Raw genomic sequence first — 20,280 nt, 5'->3', positions numbered from 1 at the left:
GAAGGCGTCACATGCGTGCCTGAAACACACGTGCGTGGCTGAAACAAGGTGGCAGTAGGGAGGGGCGGATGTGTCCGCGATGGTACGAGGGGGCTGGATTATGGAAGGCTGACTGGAGCGCGTGACCTTCACTCTGCAGGGAATGGGGGTGTGACTCGCTCTTTAGGAAAAGTCCTGGTGTGAATATGGTGCCGCTGAGTTGGAAGAGGGACACTTCTAAGGGAAGAAATAGGGATGAGAGTCCAAATATTGCCCAAAATCAGGCCCAAAGCAGTGACAGTGAAACTTTCTGGCAGTTATGGAAAACAGAATTTAGTTACCAATTGAAAGGCAGAGGAGAAAATAGAGGAACCAAATGTAATTTCATGAAGATCATGGTTCAGTGCACTGAAGTATTTACAGAACAGCCACACACAGATATCCAGTGAAGCAACAAAAAACTGAGGCCTGTACTCAAGTTTGCAGGAAGACAGGTGTATTTTAGTTACCAGGAGCACATGGGATAGCTAATGCTCTAAACACAGAGGACAAAGTACAAGTGTGCTCTGGGAAGAATCCTTGCAACGTGTCCATTTTACACAGGTTCCTGAAAGTGGGAGCGTAACTGCATTGGTTAGAGAGAGAATAGTCTAGAATCATCAAAAGGTAAATTGAGGTCTGAAAATACATTGAGTATAAAAGTTGCTTTTGACATTCTCACTAAAACAAAGCTAGAAAGATAAAGAGGTAAAATTAAAGGGATAAAAAAACGTGAGGGAGGGCAAGAACAAGAGGTAAAGGTAAAAAAGCAACAAAAAAAGGGGGAAATTTACAGATCACTATGCTAAACCTTTTGTGAATCACGTGTAGAACATGACTGAAATCAAATGAAAAAGCAGCACAAGGGAAATGATGTACTACAAACCTTGGATAAGAGGCACTCAAGGATTCAAGAGCAAAAATATATAAAGAAGTAAACAAGTGGGTGGGGCAGTCCCTGCTGGCCTAGCGGCTGAGTCTCAGCTCTAGCACAGCCACAGCCTGAGTCTGCTCCCCGCCGGCGAGTGACCCACGGGGCGCACAGACTCTCCCGTCTCCCTGCTGCTCCCCTCAGCTGTGTGTTCAGTGGATCTGCCTGTTCTGTTTCGGGCTCTGTCTCGGTGAACCCTCTCACCCCTTGCACCGCTGGCCTGTACCCCACTTCTTCTATGGAAAAGAATCTGAGACTCGAAACTCTTAAAAAAAAAGTAAACGAGGGAGACGTGACAGAAAATGAAAAGGAGCTGAACAGTAAAATGAAATCACGTGGAGGTCAAACTCCTAACAATTTTGCTAATCTAAAATGAGAATTCAGGTATAGCACTTGAAATCAACTTTATTAGAATCCAATGATTAAACAGCTAAAGATAGTTTTGACTTAGTTCAATCCTGCTTGACAGTAATGAGCAAGAACACATCCGAGATTCAATTTGCTACCCTCTCATGCAATGAGCTTCTTGGGGGACATTTACAGTACAAGTCAGTTGGTCCCGCTGTAAATGCGCTATTACTGGAAGTGCAGCATTTATAACTTTTCCAACCACGGCTCTTTGCATTTTTGCTGAGCTGCCTGAAAAGATAACCTAGTGGGGTTCTTTGTTCTGTGAAATACACTAACCAAGAGTCTTAATTATGTGGCCACCCAGCCTTCAAGAGCTTAGTCATAAAACTCCCAGTAAGATGGGAAGGGAGATTTTTTTCTAATCGGTTTATTTTTAATGTGTGTGCAGAAATGATTATCTATTTGTGTTCATCACTTGCTTCTGGAAGACTTCCTACTGATAAAAACAGAAAATATAAAGTTTAGGATCCTAAAATGTGACTTTGAGGAACTGGGATACAGATCCCTGAATACCCCAGAGGAAAATGACAATTCTTTTTTCAATAACGTATTTCCTCCACACTTGTTACTTAGTCCAAAATGCAGGATCCTTTAATCTGCCATGGCTGGACAGTTTTCAAGGCCTCCAGGTACTCACCTTTGAGTTCCACATCTACATATCTGGAGTTCTTCACTGAGGGGGGTGGGAGGGGTGCCATGGACCACCAGGTCAGGACAGGCTTTGTGGAGTTCTTAAATACACAGACATAACGTGTGATACAGGACTAACACGTACATGTGAACATCTTTCCTGGGATAAAGGGAATAAATCCTTCACTCAGATTTTCAAAGGTTTCCCAAAAAGCTTAAGAATCATGCTATACTGCTACATTTTAACATTTGTGGTATTTCTTAAAGCATTTTATGAAAAGCTACTTGTAACAGAACTTCCACATCTCCTTCTTTGTCACTCAGTCTTCAATCCACCACAGTGACTTTGTACTTCTCTGGAATTACTTCTGCTTCTATGCTTAAACCCGACTGTTGTATTCAAAATACATTTCTTAATACCTATTTTGTTTGACTTCTTGATCAACTAGCGTAGTGCAGAAAAGCAGGCTCTGAAACCAAACTGCTGAACTTCAAATCTTAGCTTGTATCACTTTTAAATCTTAGCTTGTATCACTTTCCAAGTTACTAAACTCTGTGCCCGAGAGTAGTGTCCTCTGTAAAGGCTCTTCACTCATGGCGTGAACCGTTCTTACTTCTGCGCAAGCGTAAGTTACAGAAACCATTATGTGCCAGTTACTATTTGGCATCTGGGAGAAGCCTTTCTTGAAAATTGCATAACATCTGTCTCCTTATGTCTCATTCCAGCTTGACAGCTTCCCGGTTTCCTCTCCCTACTTCCAAACACATCGCTCTGTTTTCACTACGGCCAGGAAGATCACTGATAGGATGCCATCTCCTGCCAGACTGCTGGTGGAGTGCTAAACCCGGCAGCATGGTGGGCAAATCCTTATGACAGAAAACCAGTCCTGCTCGCCCCCAGGTCTACAGCTACCCAAGAAGTTAACCCCAAACATGCCTGACTCTCCCTCAGGACTCTGCCCAACTCAGTTAACCGTCGACTACCCGCTTTCCTTCTTCTCTTACCATCCTTCCCCAAGTCAGCTACGCCTTCCTCGCGCGCCCGCCCCTCTGCTGTGCTCTTTCAGGTCCCTGTTTGAGCCCTAATATGTTTCACCTAGTCAGGTCTCTCTACTGCCCCACCAAAGAACAGGTGCAGGAACCGTATGCCAATCCTGGCCTCTCATTTCCTATGCTGTAATTTTAAAACACTTCTTGTTCCTTTGTTCCTCACCCCTACCTCTCATTTTTAAAATTAACCCATTGAATTTGAACAGAAATGTACCTACTAAGGACACTATACATAAATAACTAGATAACAAAACTTCACACTGACGGGAACATTCTAGAAGTATTTATTTCACTGCTGACCATCTGGCTGCAGCTGCAGCTCTCGCCCATGAACTGCCACTCTCCAGTCCTGCAGGCGCACCGACGGTGGCACCACGGGCTTCTCAGCCCTTCAGGGCTCGCATTGCTGACATCATTACTGAGGGGCCAGTCTCTAGGGACGCATTTGCTATAAAATGTAACTTCATGTTTCGTGCATAAAACTCCATCTGGCAAATGTAGGTCCAAATGGAAAGAAAAAACTTTTTATGCTAGTTCTGTAAGTTATCAGGAATAAAATAAGCATTTCCTGTTGCCTTGTTAGTTAGGAAATAGGATTTATTTTCTCCATCAGGACAGTAACTTTGATATCCCTTAGAGTTATAAAATTGTTTACTGGCTACAGTTCTTTTCAAAGATATTGACAAGTAAGAAGTTGGCTCTTTATCCTGCACAATTTAAAGAAGTTATCTGCAGTGTGTATAAGAGATAAAGGTTATACTGTAGACCCTTGTGATGATATTTGAAAGGCCTATTCTCCCCATTAAAAAAATCCTACCTCAGAAAGTAAAAGTCCCCCATCGTCCCTGAGCAAAAAAGTGGGGAAAGCATAGGTGCTTTTGATTTGTTAGTACGAACCACTGAAAATGAATTATCTACTTCTAGAACATTCTCAGACAAGCTGAGCCTATTGAAGCAGGTATGAGGTGCTCTAGGGGCTTCCTCAGGTAAATGTACAGAGCAGAACAGCTGCTCAGCAAACATTTTAATTTAACTACATAGCTGAACATTTGCCATTGTGAAATTGATCCTGAGAGGATGCTTATGGGATATGGTAGAATAATTTAAATATCAGCAAACTGTGGAAGGAGGAAAACAGTGGGGGGAACTGTAGTGGAGAAAGCAAGGAAGGGGCAGGCCGAGTGGTTCCGGTGAGCCGGGCCGTTCTGACTAGGCCTGGGGCCTCCGGCTGTCTGCATGCCACACTCACTCTCACTCGAATGTAAGCCACCTGCTGGAAAGTAAAATTAAGACTGTCCCAAACTAATTGAAGTATTTTAAGGAGTAAATGACAAAGAACATTTCGTTTCTGAATCAAGGAGTGCTGTAATATCATTTCAAGGCATCTTAATACGGTTCGTTTACCCCTAAAGCAGTTGTGCAATAAGCAAAATAGTTAAAAAGGAACACAATAAAGGTCAGCTTCCTACAGGGGCCCACAGACAGGGCCTTGGCGGCACAGCAATTAACCTTCACATACTGGAGTCTTGCCTGAAAGGCCAGCAAAGGACTCAGGTTACTGAAAATCACAAGTGTCCCCAACAAAAGGAATGTTGATTAGCTAGACTCAAAAACCTTCCCAGGGCACTGCCTTCTCTGACGAATTTCAGAACGTCACTTAAACATGCTGTTTAAGCTAAATCTCACCCATGGCTCCATGAGAGACTGAGAATGCCCCAGTCAGTGCTGCTTTAAAATGTAAAACACTGGGAGGGGAAAAACAAAACAAAATCAATCTACTGTTCCCTAACTATATGGCTTAGCACCCAGAGAAAGCCTCTGCCCCCAAAAGAGACTTCCTACTTAGGGTTAAGCATCATGAAATGAGGTGTAACCTTTCACTTCCAGGGTCTTTTCTTGCAAGGTCTTTAGAGGCAGAAGTTCCACTTGGGTTCTAACACACATCTCTGTGAGCTCAGCTTCCTGAAAACACACTTGCCAGGCTCTAGGCTCTCCCTTGCCAGTGACTGGACTCATGACTCACAGCCACCAGAACCGCACATACACTATTAACATGATGAAAAACACCGCCACGGCCGCAAGTTTGGCGTATGTGGACCGCATGTTCAAGTATTTCGCATCCTGGCGGTACTTCTTGGACAGGCTGGACAAATTGTTAGCCTTGGAATCCAACGCTGTCAAAAAAGGAAAAAGAAAAACATTACTTAATCCCAGGAAGAATCGTATCAAATATATTAAGACACAGAAACGATCAAAATGAGTGGCACTTTGTCAAACAGTTCAAATCGTTTGTTTCAAGGATTAGGTCCATAATCCGACAGCTCGAGATCCTGAAGCAGCCACAGGCACTGGAAAACCCCCAGATCAAACCGTGCAAATTCCTGAGGCTCTACAGTGAGGTGGTTAGGAGCATAGCTCTGGTCCCAGACTGGTTCAAATTTCAGCTGCACCCATCATGTGGTGCCAGTCAACCCATCTGTCGCTCTAAGGCCCAGTTTCTCCCACTACCCCATTTTACTGGGGAACAATGGCACCCACACGGTTTGGCGTATGTGGAACGCATGTTCAAATATTTCACATCTTGGCGTACCAGAAGGCCTGGGAGTGTGGGTGCTGCTTGGACGTGGCAAACCTTGACACGTGTCAGCTGACATCAACCATCATCTTAAGCTTTGCAGGGTCTAAACTACATTCTCTCATACACTGACTATTAAGCTATCTCTCTGGTGACTACTGCTAAATTTCCAAGGTTTTCCACAGTACAGGTTATTATGAAAGTAAAGCTATTAGAAATACTACTTTTACAGACACAAAAGCTGTACTGTAACTGAAATACAACCACAGGTGCATGAAACCACCAATATCTACTAAATTCAGCTTTTCAATATCTTCTAACAAAGTTTTATGTTTTTATAAGGAATTTGTAGTATTGCGATCCTTTAATAATTGTTAACGGCCCACTTAGAGAAGTAGCCAGGTAGACACAAGCTCAACAGGACTAAAATATCGGGTAATTTAAATGATAAAAACAAACTAGAGTTTGACATTAATGAATTCTGATCACACTTCCCATTTCTTTAAATATTTGACAACTATTTTGCATCTGAATGTTCTTTCTTCCCTGCAAAATGCTTTTGGAATAGTTGATGTTGCTTAACAAAGACTGGTTTTGATTGAGAAATGTGGTATTACTTAATAACACAGGCATGACAGCCACTTCTAATTGGCAACTTGTCCTGCAAGAAAAACACCGTCACATAAATATGCATTCTTACTGGGGTGGGGGGAGAGATAGACTCTAGCCAGTCTACTAAAGGGCATATTCTACAGGGCAGAGGTTTTTAACTACTATGCTTATTGCTCCATCTCTCCAGGCTTAGAACAGGACCTGGATATAGTTAATTCTAAGTGCTTGGTAAGTATTTGCTGAATGAATCTAAACTTGTGGAGAATACCTGGGCAGAGAAACAATTATTAGGGCATATAAAACAAGTAACAGTAAGAAAATTCCTCTACACAGGAACACTCTAAAATATAAAAGATAAAGCTATTGCTTAAAGAAGTTGTTTAGCAAATATTTATGCTCTAGGCACCATGCGAAGTGTGAGAAGATACAACGATAATGAAAACAGCATGGCTAGCCCTGCCTCTGTGGAATTTATAGTTGTTATTGTGACAACTTTGAACAGAAAGATAAAACCCAAGGTTTAAAAACAATCATACGTAAGGAGCAAAAAACAAAGCATGATTTGATCTTGCTGAAAGAACCCATATGAACTCTCCTTGCATCTCAGATGTAAAGCAGACTAGTTCCAAAACTTTAGAAATTAGAAAGATGCAAAAATCGATTCTTACTATGAAGCTTAAAGAGAAAGGAAACGCTGCCTGGAGCAGGCTGAGCTTGTCACTGTCCTCTGCTCAGATGTGCTCTTTCTTCCTCTTAAAATTCCACCCTTCAGGGCCCTCCCTGGTGGCACAGCGGGTTAAAGCACAATACTGAGAAGCCAAAGCCACTTCCGCATGAGTTCGATTCCCGCCTGCCCTGGAGGAGACCACATGGTGTGGCAGACCTCTCCTGACCCGCCCGCTGCTCCCCTCAGCAGTGTACTTCGTCGATCTGCTTGTTCTGCTCCCCACTCTGTCTCTGGTGAAGCCTCTTGCCACCTCTGTACCTCTGGCCTGTACCCCAGTTCTGTATCCATAAGTAAATTAATTTTTTAAAAAAAAAAAAAAATTCCACCCTTCACCCCTCCCAGTCCACCTAAATCCAAAAATACTTTCTGTTCACATCAGCTACTTCATTCTATGTCTTTACAACTCTTCTGTCTAAGTCTGTTTAAAAGTATTACACGCAGAAGATGGAAAAGGATTCCAGAACAAATTCTGCAAGGCACTTGCAGTCTGACTTTCAGGAGCTACTTACCTTTTCTGAGCCTCCGTTTCTACAGCTGAAATGCTAGTATATCACCCTTATCACAGGGACCGTGCTGCAGAGTGAAAACGCACGTGAAGCCGCCAGCTTACTGCCCACCTCGAGCAAACGCCCCCCAACACCGCCTCCCTCACATTATTACTGCTCTGCAGCTTGGCTCGACTTCACAACCAGCCGAACTGAGCTAGGGGAATACCTGGCCTCCCTTTCTGTTAGAGAGCAGCTGTACAGCAACCAGCAAAGCCCCAGAAGCTGTTCGCACTTCTGATAAGCCGAGCAGTATACAAATTTTGAACTTGAGAAAAATACCTGAACTAGTCTACTTTATCCCAGGTAGAAATTGTCAGCCTCTTATGCTAAAAATTTAGTCTCATTCAAATTGGATGTTAAAATTGTACGCAAGGACAACTAAATGAAGATCACACTAAAAGAAAGCGCATTTATTCGTGAGTATGTAACACATCCAAATCCAAGACTCATTAAGTATTCCTGTGAGCATTACCGTGAGAAATGAAAGAAACATACAACGGATATGAAGCAATTAAATGCCCCCGCTTTAAAGCACGTGCCCCACATGGAACATTAAAATAGTAGGTAGATAAATTTTTCAAGATAAACTAGGCACGTAAGCACACACACTCCTCATTATGTGCTAAAAACATCCCACAGCTCATCAGTGAAGTCTCACTCAGGAGCTACGCAGGAAGCCACTGCCATAAATTTTTGTCATTTCCTCTTTCTTCTTTTCATTTCTGTAAATATTTACCAAATCCTATAAATAGCTTGGAAGTAGTAACTGCTTCTAGTGAATGAGAGACCATACTGTCCCAGCACACAAAAGCGAACCGTGTGGCCACAGACACTACCCCTGCCCACAGGAGACCACTCCTCAGCCCCGTTTTCAGCTACCTGAGAGGGCTTCTCCCCGCTGCAGCACCTCCTCGATGTTGGCCACCATGATCCTCTGCACGTCCTGCAGCTCAGTGTTAATGGAGCCAAGGTTTCTCCGAGCACGACTGTCAATGTAGAGCTTCTTGGTTTTCTGGATGTAGGTGTCTACAAGGAGAAAGTAGCCATGAACAAGCCTTTCGTGTTCATCAAAGTCGGGAATAGGAAGTCCTACGTTTAGTTCTGGTTCGACAAGTCCACATGTTTAATCAAGCTCTTGAGTAAAAAATTAGAATTTTGAGCTCTTCATCTGTAAATGGTAAATACGTGTGCAGATGACCATTCAGGAGAAACGCCCTAGCACATCTTCAACTTGGCAGGCAGAAACACCTGCTTCCTGCACACCTTCAAACCAGAAATACCTGAGAGAAATTGAGGCCCGTTAAAGTTTTCCCAACGTGGGAATTTCCAGCCCGAATTTGAAAACAGATTTCATTACTTGACCCGTTTCCTGAAGAGCACACTGGCAACAATCTAGCATCACTATGGCCTGACGGGGCAAAAGAGCAGCTACCAGCAGAGGCTGAGAATTACCGCCCCAGCATTTTCTGATACTCTGTGTTTGTGCGTGTCGAGACTAACTCAGCTCAACCACTACATGCCTGCTGAGGAGATCTTCAGCACAGTTCTTGATGTTCATGACCTAGCGGAGAATCAAACAAAATAACAGGATGGCAAAGGATAGCAAGTAAAACCAAAGAGGACTACGGGTGAGGAGGAAGCCTCAATTTATTCAAAAGATCAAAAGGCTACATACAGAATGGGAAAAGGAGCAAGCCAAACTTTAGTAAGCAAACATCAGAAAAGATGTTTCCCAGGGTAGGGAACAGCTTCTCTGTATGGTTGGCTCTGGTGACTGAGGTGCAAAACCTACCAAACTCTATAAAGGAGTAGGGTCTCGACACTGTGGGCACCTTCTTCCCGTGTTGCTCATCAAACTCTGAGTGCAGGTCTTCCAGGTAAGCAAATGCCAGCTTCTTGGGGAAGGCAGCTTCACACAAAACCAAGTAGCATACCCCCTGCTCGATGATGTAGCTAAAGACAAAGAGTGGAAACGTTAGTAGCGTAGCGATTGTTCAACAGTTCGAAGCAGACTCTCGGTGCCTTACTGATTTTAAAAATATAGTCTAGACTATGTTCTTTCAGGTTAACACACAATGCAAAAGTCAATTCCAAACCATAAATCCATGGAATCAGAAAGCACACATCTTCCTATCCAAAGATACTCAAAAAGGCTACTTAGACATATTTATCACGATTGTTTATTCACACGTAATTCTTCAACAAAAATATCTTCAAACCTAAGACTTTTTCTTAACAACCTTCCATCTACCCTTTGATTTTGTTTGATAAACCAGCACACACAATTTTAAACTCCTTTTGGCTGTAAGAAAAACAGTGGGACTGGAAGTCATGGTGGCTCCTTAAAAGTTGGAAGATTGCCACAAAATTTCTATGAAACAGCAGCCTCGGGAACGTGCTCCCTCCTTGGCAGGGCGGGAGGGCTCCATCCAGGTCCTTTCTCTGCATCCGACGCACCCGCGGACTGCACAGGCCTATGCTCAGGGTCTGTTCTCGCCTCTCTCAGGAACTTTAAATTAAATAGATAAAATAATAACAGCTGCTGCCACTTTGCTATCGTTGTTGTCATTATGCTGCCCTGACTCTTGCTTGGGAATCGGAGTTAACCAGTCTCCTCGCCTCAGATCATTTTCTAAGCCTCCAGTTTTATTCCTAGGGGTTCCTTGGTACCTATAAAATAAAACCACATTCCTGAGAAAGAAATGTTACCTGCATCGGTGTGATGAACACACCATTCACTGGCGCAGGTCTGCAGGCTAACCCATCGGTGCGATGTGACTGAACAACCAAGACTTTAGTTTAGCTGATGACAGCCGGGAAGTTGCTTCCATGGAAAGACTACATATTTAAAGTTATCCTTACTTTACAAAATTGTTACCATTCTCTCTTTTTTTAATTAATTTACTTTTTTACAGCACTGTTCACTCTGTGCACTTCCCCATCTCGGCTGCAATCCCTATGGACCTTCCACCACCACGGGACTGTGGTGGAAACTATTACCATTCTTTGTAGGTATGGCTCATATTTACTGGCGATCACGAAGAAATCAGGTTATACTCACTGAAACGTCATGGCACCAGCTTCCAAGGTGCACCTGGTAGGGGACTGTTCGTTCAACTTTCGGAAGAGTTGCTTGGCCTGACTCTGGTACTGCTGGAGGTCCCGGCCAGACTGAAAAAAAAGACACCTTCATTTAAGAATTTTCCACCAAAAAAAGTTGTATCAATTAGTAGGAAGCATCAAAGGATACTATGTGAATAGGATCATTTATAGGACTAAGATTCACATTGACAAGAAAAATGGCTAACTCTAGAGCAAACTCCTCGTTCAAGAAAATCACATTAGTCAGATCACATAAAACTTTCAAAGGCCAAATGGACATCAGTAAACGTGCTGAGGGCTCTGGGGTTAAGAGGGAGGGTGAGGGAACGGGGACACATGGGATAGTGGCAGAGAGGGAGGGAAGAAAGAAGGAAAAGGGGAGGGGAAGAGGAGACAGAGAGAGAGAGAGAGAGAGAGGGAGGGAAAAGAGAAAGATCGAGGGAGGGAGGGAACAGTTCAAACATGCACCCAGGAATTTAAAAAAAAATCACACTAGTCATTTGCTAAGCAGCAGAGGTGGACTACGTCAATCCAGTGTGCTTCCTTCCATTACCACGTCAGGCCCGTCTCACTTGGCCACTGACACAGAACTGTACAGAATGTGTAGTACTCGGAGGAAAACCCTGGGAACGGCAACACGATGAATCTTGACTTTTGTACTGGAACAGCCAGTAAACTTTTCCACAAAGTGCTAGAATATTAAGCATTCAAGCAAAACTAAACGTGTGCACCATGACTACAGAGTATCTGAGCATCGTAACTACAAGTGCATGAAAAGAACATAAAGTAAAGGTTGGAAAGCCAGCTATCCTTTACTGAACAAATACACTTGGTCCCCAAGTTCGAAGAGCAAATGTTCAGAAAGCAAGAGATAAACGCATCCAAAAAAGAAAACAATAAGATTTGGACGCTAGAATTACAGCTAAATTTTCCTAAGTTAGTTTACCTTTTTTTTTTTTTTTTTTTTTAAGAGAAAAAGCCTACTAGGGAGGACAGCAGTGTCACTAACCTACTAGATTCAAAGGGGAGAAGTGTATGAGTAACAGAAAGCACGCACACTCTACTTATTCACAAGATTAGGGGAAAACCACCTTTGCCCTGAGCTGGGAAAGGTTTTATCTTATTTTGGATTGAAGGATAAACACTGTTTCTCTTTGACAGATGCTCAACAACTATTTAAATAGCGAAGTTAATTCCAGATTTTCCCAAAAACTGGATCTGAGGCCTAATTTTAAGATCCTTTAAATAGAGAACCACTGAACTAACAGTAAAAAATGAGAAAGCAATGATAAAACCTACCTTTGCAGCTAAGCAAATGTACAAGTACAGGGTTCTAAACTATAATAAAAATGAACAGAAATTTCAGCATAAGAAAAAAATCATGAGGAGAACCTGCAGGTCACTCTTTTATTTTTTAAAGTTAACTATTTACTGAGATATAACTGACATCACTATGTTAGTTTCAGTCTTATAATGACAGTAGTAGATCCACCTATTAGTGATACCCTATTTATTATTAGATATTTATTATTTATATTTACACATCTAAATTTATTATTTATTAGTAAATCTAATTCATAGGAAATGTTTGCACAACCAGGTAGCAGCCCCGGTCTAGATCTCACAAAACAACAGAGCCACAGACCCTCAGTTTGCTTTTAAGATTAAAGGCATGAAGGGCCCAGAGACAGTCAGTCTACCTAAAAAAAAAAAAATTAAATTAGATGGCCTAATTCTCTTTCCTACTTCATCTGGAACAGACTTGATGAACTCTGCATACAGTGTATGGAAAGGTATCTGTGAGTAACCTAATAAAGACGATGAATTTCTAGACAAATTCTGGAACTAACAAACTCTGGCACTAATCTGAGGCCCCCCAACAGCACAGTCAGGATCTGGATCTGTGCAGGCACAGGGTGCTGACACCCCACACCATTACAACACTCTTCATAGCGGTCACCCAAGAACGTTGAACTGGCTGTAGCAAATATTTTTACAAGCATGTTCAGCTAAGCTCTTATCGCTTTTCAATCCCTGTTGAACTCAGCTGTTCAAAGGCCAGTGCACCACGAACCAACCATCTCCCTCCGAGAGCAATCACAGGAAGGTGGAGAATCAACCCTCGCTGAGTGGGGCGTGCAGCTGCTCATTGCACAAGGCTAGCTTCCTGGAGCTCCCTGATGCTTACTTGGCTGTAGTCAACACCTTCAAGTCCACAGAGCCGGAATAAAATGGAAGGTAAGGGAGCATTCTGTTCATTTTGACACAGAAGGGAAAGATAAATGAAACTGCAAACACCTGAAGGTGAGACATAGTGGAAAGGAAGAAAAAGTATGAGTTAACGAACCTGGGTTTGAAAGGTTCACCTCGCTGCTTGCCCTGAGCCCACATTTCTAGATAAGCACGGCCTAAACAGACTCAGACACTCTCGTGAATGTCTTTACTTTTATTTGAATAACTGTTCATTTCCAATAAGAAGACATTTTGTCTTTTTATCAATAGCCACCTAAATATCTATTATCAGTGTAAATATGTTAAATTATTTGCCCTTGACAATTAAGGTACTTAACTATGAAACTACTTGGTGGAAATAACCATTTCTTTAGTTCTGTCTGGACTCCTACGAAGTAAATAGATATTAAAAATTCTTAGAACAAAGCAGTAAAGTGTAGCAGTCAAGCACTAAGGCTCTAGTCTAGTGTCAGACAATGGTTAAAAATCAGTGATTCTCAACAAGGGGTGATTTCTGTGCCCCACACTACCCCAGGGGCATTTTGCAATGTCTGGAAATACTTCTGATTACTATATTACAGCTGGAGGCTGCGAGGGCAGTGCAGAACTGTAGAGGCCATGTTGCAGCCAGACACCTTTCCACATACAGGCCAGTTTTCCACCACAAAGAATGATCACCCCAAAATGTCACCAAGGCCAAAGTTAAGAAACCCTGATGAAAATCTCAGTTATGCTATTTATTAGCTGACCTATCTTCTGATTTATTAGTTAACCTATTATGCAACTGACCTATCTTCTCTAAGCCTCAGAGCTTCTATATCTATAAATGGGAATAATCATCATATCTATCCTAACACAGTTGTGTGAAAACTGAATGAATGAATGTGCTCGATAAGTGCAGCACAGTGTCAAGTATACAGTAGGCACCTGGCAAATGCTCTGTATACTATTATAATAGTAAGAGTCTAGGATTCACATTTTGCAGATATTAAAAGCTTATAGTGTTATCTAGAAAAAAAAATTCCTAAAGTATATCACTATGAATTATAACCACAAAAATTTTTGTGTAAAATTTCTTTCCTTTCCATGCAACCTATCTTGGTAAGCCAATACCTAACCTAGAATTAAATTTAGAAACACACAATATATACGCAGATGTTTCAATAAAGTATCAAGGGAGGGAATATGGCCCTAATATTAAGTCGACTTTCAAATCCACTTGTATTCTCTGCTCAAATTGGGACTCAGCTTTACAGTGGGGAATTGACTAGATCCCCTCTCTCCCTAAAAACTATTTTTTTGGTCAAACTACATATCCTTCAGAGAGTCTTCCCCCATGCCATTTCCATTATGTTTCTGAATTCATTTCCACATACTTCACTCCTTCTGCAGAGTGATCCTAGAAGATTCTCCATAAACAGCACAAGAAAAACATTTCACAGTTGAAAAATCAGGGCCAGCTATATTTTTCACAAATGATAAGACTTTGTTTTTGTGAAATGAATAAAAAATATTTCACTTGGCAGGACCTGTGGCTTCCTAATTGTATTACTATTCTAAAAGTGAAGGCAAACATTACTACATTAAACCTATAAAAGAACATTATTGAACAGAAGCTTTCCTTGCTTCTAGACCCTACAGTCAAGTTAGACGCCATTTCTTCTGGAAAGACCTTCCTGATCTCCCAAAACCAAGGTAGGTAACTCTGCCTTCTTCAACGGTGGGCTCTTCTTCCTCTCCATAGCAGTTATGTTGTAATTGCTGGCCAGTTACCTGGCTTTTCCACAAAACTGGAAGCAACAAGAAGGTAGGAATGTGTCCTCTAAATACCAGCCTTACTACTATGCTTGGCAGTTTGCTGTACTTCTTTTTTGCATAAATATACGAACGAAAAGTCCAAGAAAAGATAGGCAAATTATTTGTTACTAGAATCTTCTTAAATCTTAAGGACTTTTTTTTTTAAAGTAACTAGATATGCTGTATGAGACTGTAAAATAAAATGAACCCTCATTCTCAGCGTCCTTTCTTCTAAGACCCTTGCTATAGAAACTTGTTTCTAAAAATCTCCCTTCCTGATTCTAAGGCACAAAGCTGCTTCTTTTCAAGCTACCTCAAATTGCTGCTGCAGTTTTTAAATCAACGCATTTTTGAACACCCACTAACATGACACCACTAGTGGGAAAGCTGTGGGATCACTATGATTAAGATCTGTGGCTTGCCTGCCAAGAAACTCAATTTATTGAAAAACAAAGAAAAATAGTAAAGGTAAAATTATAGGGATATTCACACAGGGGTTCTAATTCCAACAGCAGAAATGTAGTAAGGCATACTCGAGGATGTGGGAACTGGAAAGAACCTGAAACGAAGGTATTGTACTGATCTTCAAGCAGTTGCCTCTATGTGGCAATATTACCTCGCCCACATTCAAAGGATGTCAGCAAGCCAGGTCAAGGATCAGATGCTACCCGGTGTGAAAAGGGCTGGAGAACTTAGAAACCGATTTTTGCGGGACTTGCCAGTCGGCAGTCTTGTCATCAGCACAAAATTTGAAATCCAGTTTTAAACAAATTCCCTAGGATGAAAGAACACCGGGTGACCTCGAGCAGCCGAAGCTATTCCTAATGAGAAACGTAACGCAAAAATCTACCCCCGGCGGCAGGACAAATTTCTCCTTACAGGTAGTCTCTCCACTACCAAACGAGAAAAGGGCACTTCTGGGAGCCTGGAAGGTCGGACGATCTGCCTCGTCCTAGGGATGGGTCCCTGGTGCCGAGCGCAAAGCGCGTTGCCAGGGACCCGGGGTCGCGGGATGTGGCAGCAGCTCACCTGCTCGTCCTCCTGCATCGAGGCGGCCAGCGGCAGCCCGTCCGCCACCCGGGCGATCATCGTGAGCAACACCATCTTCACAGGCGACAGGGACCCAAACACTGGTCCCCAGTGGCCGCAGGCGTCGTCCGGGGTCTTCCGCGGCGACTACAGTTACACCACCACCTCACCGCCCGAGATCCTGCTGTCTGCGTCTCCGCTTCCCGCTGAGGTGGCCGGAAGTGAGCGCCAAAGGTTTCCACTACCGGTCCCCAGAATTAGCTTCCCACCGAGAACTACAACTGACGGCTCGGTAGTTCCGCGATCTCTCCTCGGTTTTCAGAAACTTCCAGGACCCCGCCCACTCTCCTGGATTCCGACTTCGGCTGTATAAGCGTTAGTCCTGGTACGGGTGTGGCCCAGAAACTGAATTTTCTTGGGAACGAAGGCAGGACCTAGTAAATACTTAGATGAAAGGAGTGTGGAAAAAATCAGGATATGTATTTTCATATTTGATTTTCCTATTTTCTTTATATTATAAATAATATTTTCTATATTCGTATATTTCTAGGTAGAGGTTTGGAGGATTTTTTTCTTCATTTATTGCTGTATCCCTTGAACAGTTTCGGTTTTTTAAAAAGAAGTGTTGTTTTTGCATACAGAAGCAGGGTACAGACCAGAGAGGTACAGAGGCAGTGAGAGGAGTCGCCGGAGACAGGGTGGGGAGCAGAACAGGCAGATCAATTAAGTCCATTGCTGAGGGGAGCAGTGGATGAGACAGGAGAGGTCTGCGGCACCATATGGATCACTTCCAGGGCAGGGGATCCAACTCACACTGAAGCAGCTGTGGCTAGCTTGCCGAGCGGTGCTTTAACCCATTGTGCCACCAGGGAGGACCGACACTGTAATCTTAAGCAAATTAAAAAAAAAAAGTATCATATATAACTAAATGACCAAATACAGGACCTAGCAATCACTTAGGTGCACACTCTTTCTTTCCAAAGCTGGGATCGCTGTGCTGTCTTTCATGCTAGGTAGCGGGGCAGCCTTGCTAGAACTTCCAGTGACTGAGCATGCACCCCCTATTCGTGACTTGTAAACGATTCCACCTGAGGAAGTGTTCACACCTCTCTATTTTTGGTGTTCCTATTGTTGGAGGTAAAGAGTGGAGTATTTGGAAAGAAGGCATCACAAGGCAAGAAACGTGGCTCACACAAGGTCAAAAGCTGGAGGTTGGGGTTGGGGGAGGGTATGCAAGTGATAAACATAGTGGCCAAACCAGCTATAGAATGAGAAATCCTTAGGCAGCAACTGCTGTAGCAAGTATCAGAGTGCTGTAGTGTATCAGAGGTGCAGAGCAGAGGTCGGATATGGAGCTTGAGGGCCATTTTAAGGAATCACCCTACTCACACTCTAGAAATAATCAGGTTAAGGGAGTTAGCAACTCCACAAAGGAATAAACTTGTCCCAAAGAGAAGAAGACTCTATCTCCGGGCAGTCTCGGCACTGGCAAGGGACAGCAGCCTCCTGCCTGCCTCACCGTGCAGGTGTTTCTCTTCACAAATTTATTCCTTTCAGGAGCAGCTTTTTCTGCCTGTTTGTGCCTCTGCAAGTGTCCCCAGTGTTTATACTAAGCCTGTCCTTTTGGACATAACTAACACTCTGTCTCATGGAGAAACTCACTGCTTGCTGCTGAAAGGGGAGCTCTGGTGCAACTTTCCCCAGAGTTAATCTAGGGACCCCGTTCAACACCTGGCCTTCACCTAGCTCAGGGTATTATCTGCATCTCAGAATTTTCATGAGTATTAGATGAGAAAATATAAGTCCAGAGGTTTTGTAAACTAAAAAAGAAGTCATACACTGAATTTATTGTTATACTAATTTTATTAAGTGCTTACAATTGGTGTTTCACACTTCTCAGTGTTTTATGGATACTAGCTATTAAGCCAAACAATGTCATGTGGCTTTTTAATATTAAGCTTCCCTTTGTAGTTGGATAAAAGCCTCGGAATGTGATCTTTTCCCAATATCACACAGCTAGTAGTGCTGGGAACAGGATTTGAGCTCAGGTTACACTACAAGCTTGTGTTCTTAATCTTGATGCAGCTCTTTCTTAACTATATATTTTGTGTTTTTTTTAAAGATTTATTTATTTATGCATACAGAACTGGGGTACAGGCCAGAGGTGCAGGGGTGGTAAGAGGATTCACCAGAGACAGAGTGGGGAGCAGAACAGGCAGACTGATGAAATGCACTGCTGAGGGGAGCAGCAGGGAGACAGGAGAGGTCTGCTGCAATCTTTGGGTCACCTTCCTTACCAGGGATTGAACATGTGTTGAAGCAGTTGTGATTATCTTTACAGTGCTGCACTTTAACCAGTTGTACCACCAGGGAAGGCCCTTAACTATAATTTTAAAGCCCACACTTTTGTTACTTTCTGTACCGCTTTGTGGTTAGAAGGAGAATATAGTACTATCTCTTGAGAGACTTTTGGGAAGAAGACACAGTAAGATCCAGTAACAGACTCTGCACAAAAGTTAAAGGACTGGAATGCAGAAAAAGCAACAACAAACATGAAATGGAAAGCGATCCTTGTGTATACAGGCCTCTACTCTGGTGAAATCATGACATCTTACTTTTATAAAAGCCTATGGAATTAAATTGCGGTAACGTCCCACTTTATAAGGACACGCTTGCCACAATCTCAAATGATGGTCATTCAGCCTCTGACGCTGTAACAGTGTCAGTAGGATATAAGTGTCTTAACTGAGAGAACTGTTCCACGGAGCAGAGACGCACACTTGATGTAAGAGTCCCAACTTCTTACCAGCTCCTCACCCTAGCTCTCTGCCCACTGAGTCTATGAAACATCATTGTTTCTTTATATAACCTCCCCTTTTTGTTCAGTTTCTTTACACCTCCCCAAAATTAACTAATAGAGGAATGCAGAATCGACATTGGTGGGTGGGAAGTAGGAAGACTGCAGAATCACCCTAGACTTGGAACACAATATTCATACTTGCATCGCTTCCCTTTTTTTCTCTCGCACACACTAGGTAATCTTGACATCACTTTCACAGGGAGTGGGCAGTATTCTTCTGAGGTCACTGAGCACCTCTCAGGAGAAGGTTAGATTTGATTCAGTTTGAAACTGTAGTACTTAGATTTCAGAAACTCTGGCATCTGAGTTGCTTTTGCTTTTATCTTGATCATATCATTCACACCCAGGTGTTGCCTTGAGCTCTTGTCCTTTGGACGATGCTGTGTGGTGTGTTGACCTGTGACCAATATACGACACATTCTCAGTTCTTTTACGCTGAATGATAAAGAGTACAGCAAACATTTTCCCAGAGCTTTAGAATTTATAATGTTTCAATATAACCTTTGTTATATTTGTTATAACCTGACAATGCTGTGAAAATGGTAAAACCCAAGAATCCTGAAGTTTGTACGAGAAAAAAAAAATGAAGAGAAACCCTGAAAACCATATTTAAGACTGCCAGCAGCTCTTATAACTTGCCAGAGAAAACCGAGTAAAGCGCGTATGTAAATCAACTTCTAAAACGCGGGATCTGACTTTCCACTAAAGCCGTATCAGAAATCTGCAGAGATTTTTACAACTGAGGTCAAATGAAGCAATTACAGTCTTGTATCCATCTATTTTTAAATAATTCCTGAGTGCCTAATTACATGTTAATTTTATTATATGCCAGAGGCTGAGTTAGGTAATGAAGATTCTTAATAACAGTCCTAACACCCTACTCCCAGATCAAGCACTGTCTTAGAGGAGACGCGACCTGCAAGCTCCAGTTTGAATCACAAGATTGCATAAAAAAAGCGTTTTTTGACAGAAAAATATAAATGGCCACTCATCTGCAGCCACAGGCACTGATATGGCGAACCGGTTATTTAAAAACTGCAGCGCTTTTATGATTTCTAAAATAGCCGGAGCCCGGGGTTTCAACTGTTAGGTCAGTCGCTCCACCCTGGCGGCTCCTCTGACCAGTAGCGCCAGGGCGTTCGGGGCGGCAGATTAGATTTTGATTGGTTAGTTCCTTGCCAGTCAGCTGCAAGAGCTCCGCCTCCAAATGCCCATTGGCTCCTCCTCCTAGGCCAGCCGTCGGCCCCGCCCCCAGCCGGGCGCGCGGAGCGGCCGGCGGAGCTGGACAGCAGCGTCCGCGACGCGCTGGCTCCGGTTACGCTGCTGCTTTTGCGTTGTCGTACCCGACCAAACCTCCTCATGTTGTGAGTTCCGTGAGGCACCTCGACCTGTTTACACTCGAATTCCCTCACAGACCTTCCGTTATTACCCCCACTGTCGGCCCGGTCCTCAGGGTGCAGTAAACACTGGGGAGCGGGGTGAAGCGCTGAGGGCGCGTTGTGGGGAACGCGAACCCGCCATTGACTCTCCTCGCGGCTTGAAGCGCCGGCCTCAAATGGCGAGCCCCAGAAGCTGCCCCAGGCCTCGCCCGGCGCGGGGGCCGGGGTTTGGGGGCGGGGGCGGCAGCTCTGTGACAGCCCAGACGCGGCTGAAGTGAGGCGCTCGCAGGCGCCCTCCCCGCCCGCCTCCAGCTCCTCTCAGCGAGAGCGCGTGGTGCTGTCGCGCAGCCGCCGCCCTCCCTGGAGCCGGGGCTCGGCG

The 20,280-nt window shown here is 43.4% G+C and overlaps 1 protein-coding gene across 1 annotated transcript; it reads right to left on the bottom strand.

Moving 5' to 3' along the window:
- Positions 1 to 1,123: 1,123 nt before the first annotated feature.
- Positions 1,124 to 15,867, bottom strand: SEC22B (SEC22 vesicle trafficking protein homolog B (S. cerevisiae)). Its single transcript, XM_004689589.2, has 5 exons — positions 15,663 to 15,867; positions 10,564 to 10,673; positions 9,295 to 9,455; positions 8,382 to 8,528; positions 1,124 to 5,214 (listed from the first exon to the last, which is right to left on the bottom strand). Exons 1-5 carry the CDS (start codon positions 15,735 to 15,737, stop codon positions 5,060 to 5,062), a joined length of 648 nt encoding a protein of 215 aa, XP_004689646.1. The 5' UTR covers positions 15,738 to 15,867; the 3' UTR covers positions 1,124 to 5,059.
- Between the last annotated feature and the right edge of the window lie 4,413 nt (positions 15,868 to 20,280).

This window comes from Condylura cristata, unplaced genomic scaffold (genome assembly GCF_000260355.1).
Source record: "Condylura cristata isolate star-nosed mole 26May11 unplaced genomic scaffold, ConCri1.0 scaffold00026, whole genome shotgun sequence".
NCBI classification, from domain to species: domain Eukaryota; kingdom Metazoa; phylum Chordata; class Mammalia; order Eulipotyphla; family Talpidae; genus Condylura; species Condylura cristata.
Note: the sequence above shows the minus strand (reverse complement) of the source record. Positions and strands in the feature narration are given on the sequence as shown.

Excerpts from the sequence above, each read along its gene's own strand:
- SEC22B (XM_004689589.2), bottom strand. The coding sequence starts at position 15,737 with ATGGTGTTGCTCACGATGATCGCCCGGGTGGCGGACGGGCTGCCGCTG. Across the intron at positions 10,674-15,662 it reads CGATGCAGGAGGACGAGCAG|TCTGGCCGGGACCTCCAGCA; the intron begins GTGAGCTGCTGC and ends CTTTTTTTTCAG. Across the intron at positions 5,215-8,381 it reads GCGGGGAGAAGCCCTCTCAG|CGTTGGATTCCAAGGCTAAC; the intron begins GTAGCTGAAAAC and ends CTTTTTTGACAG.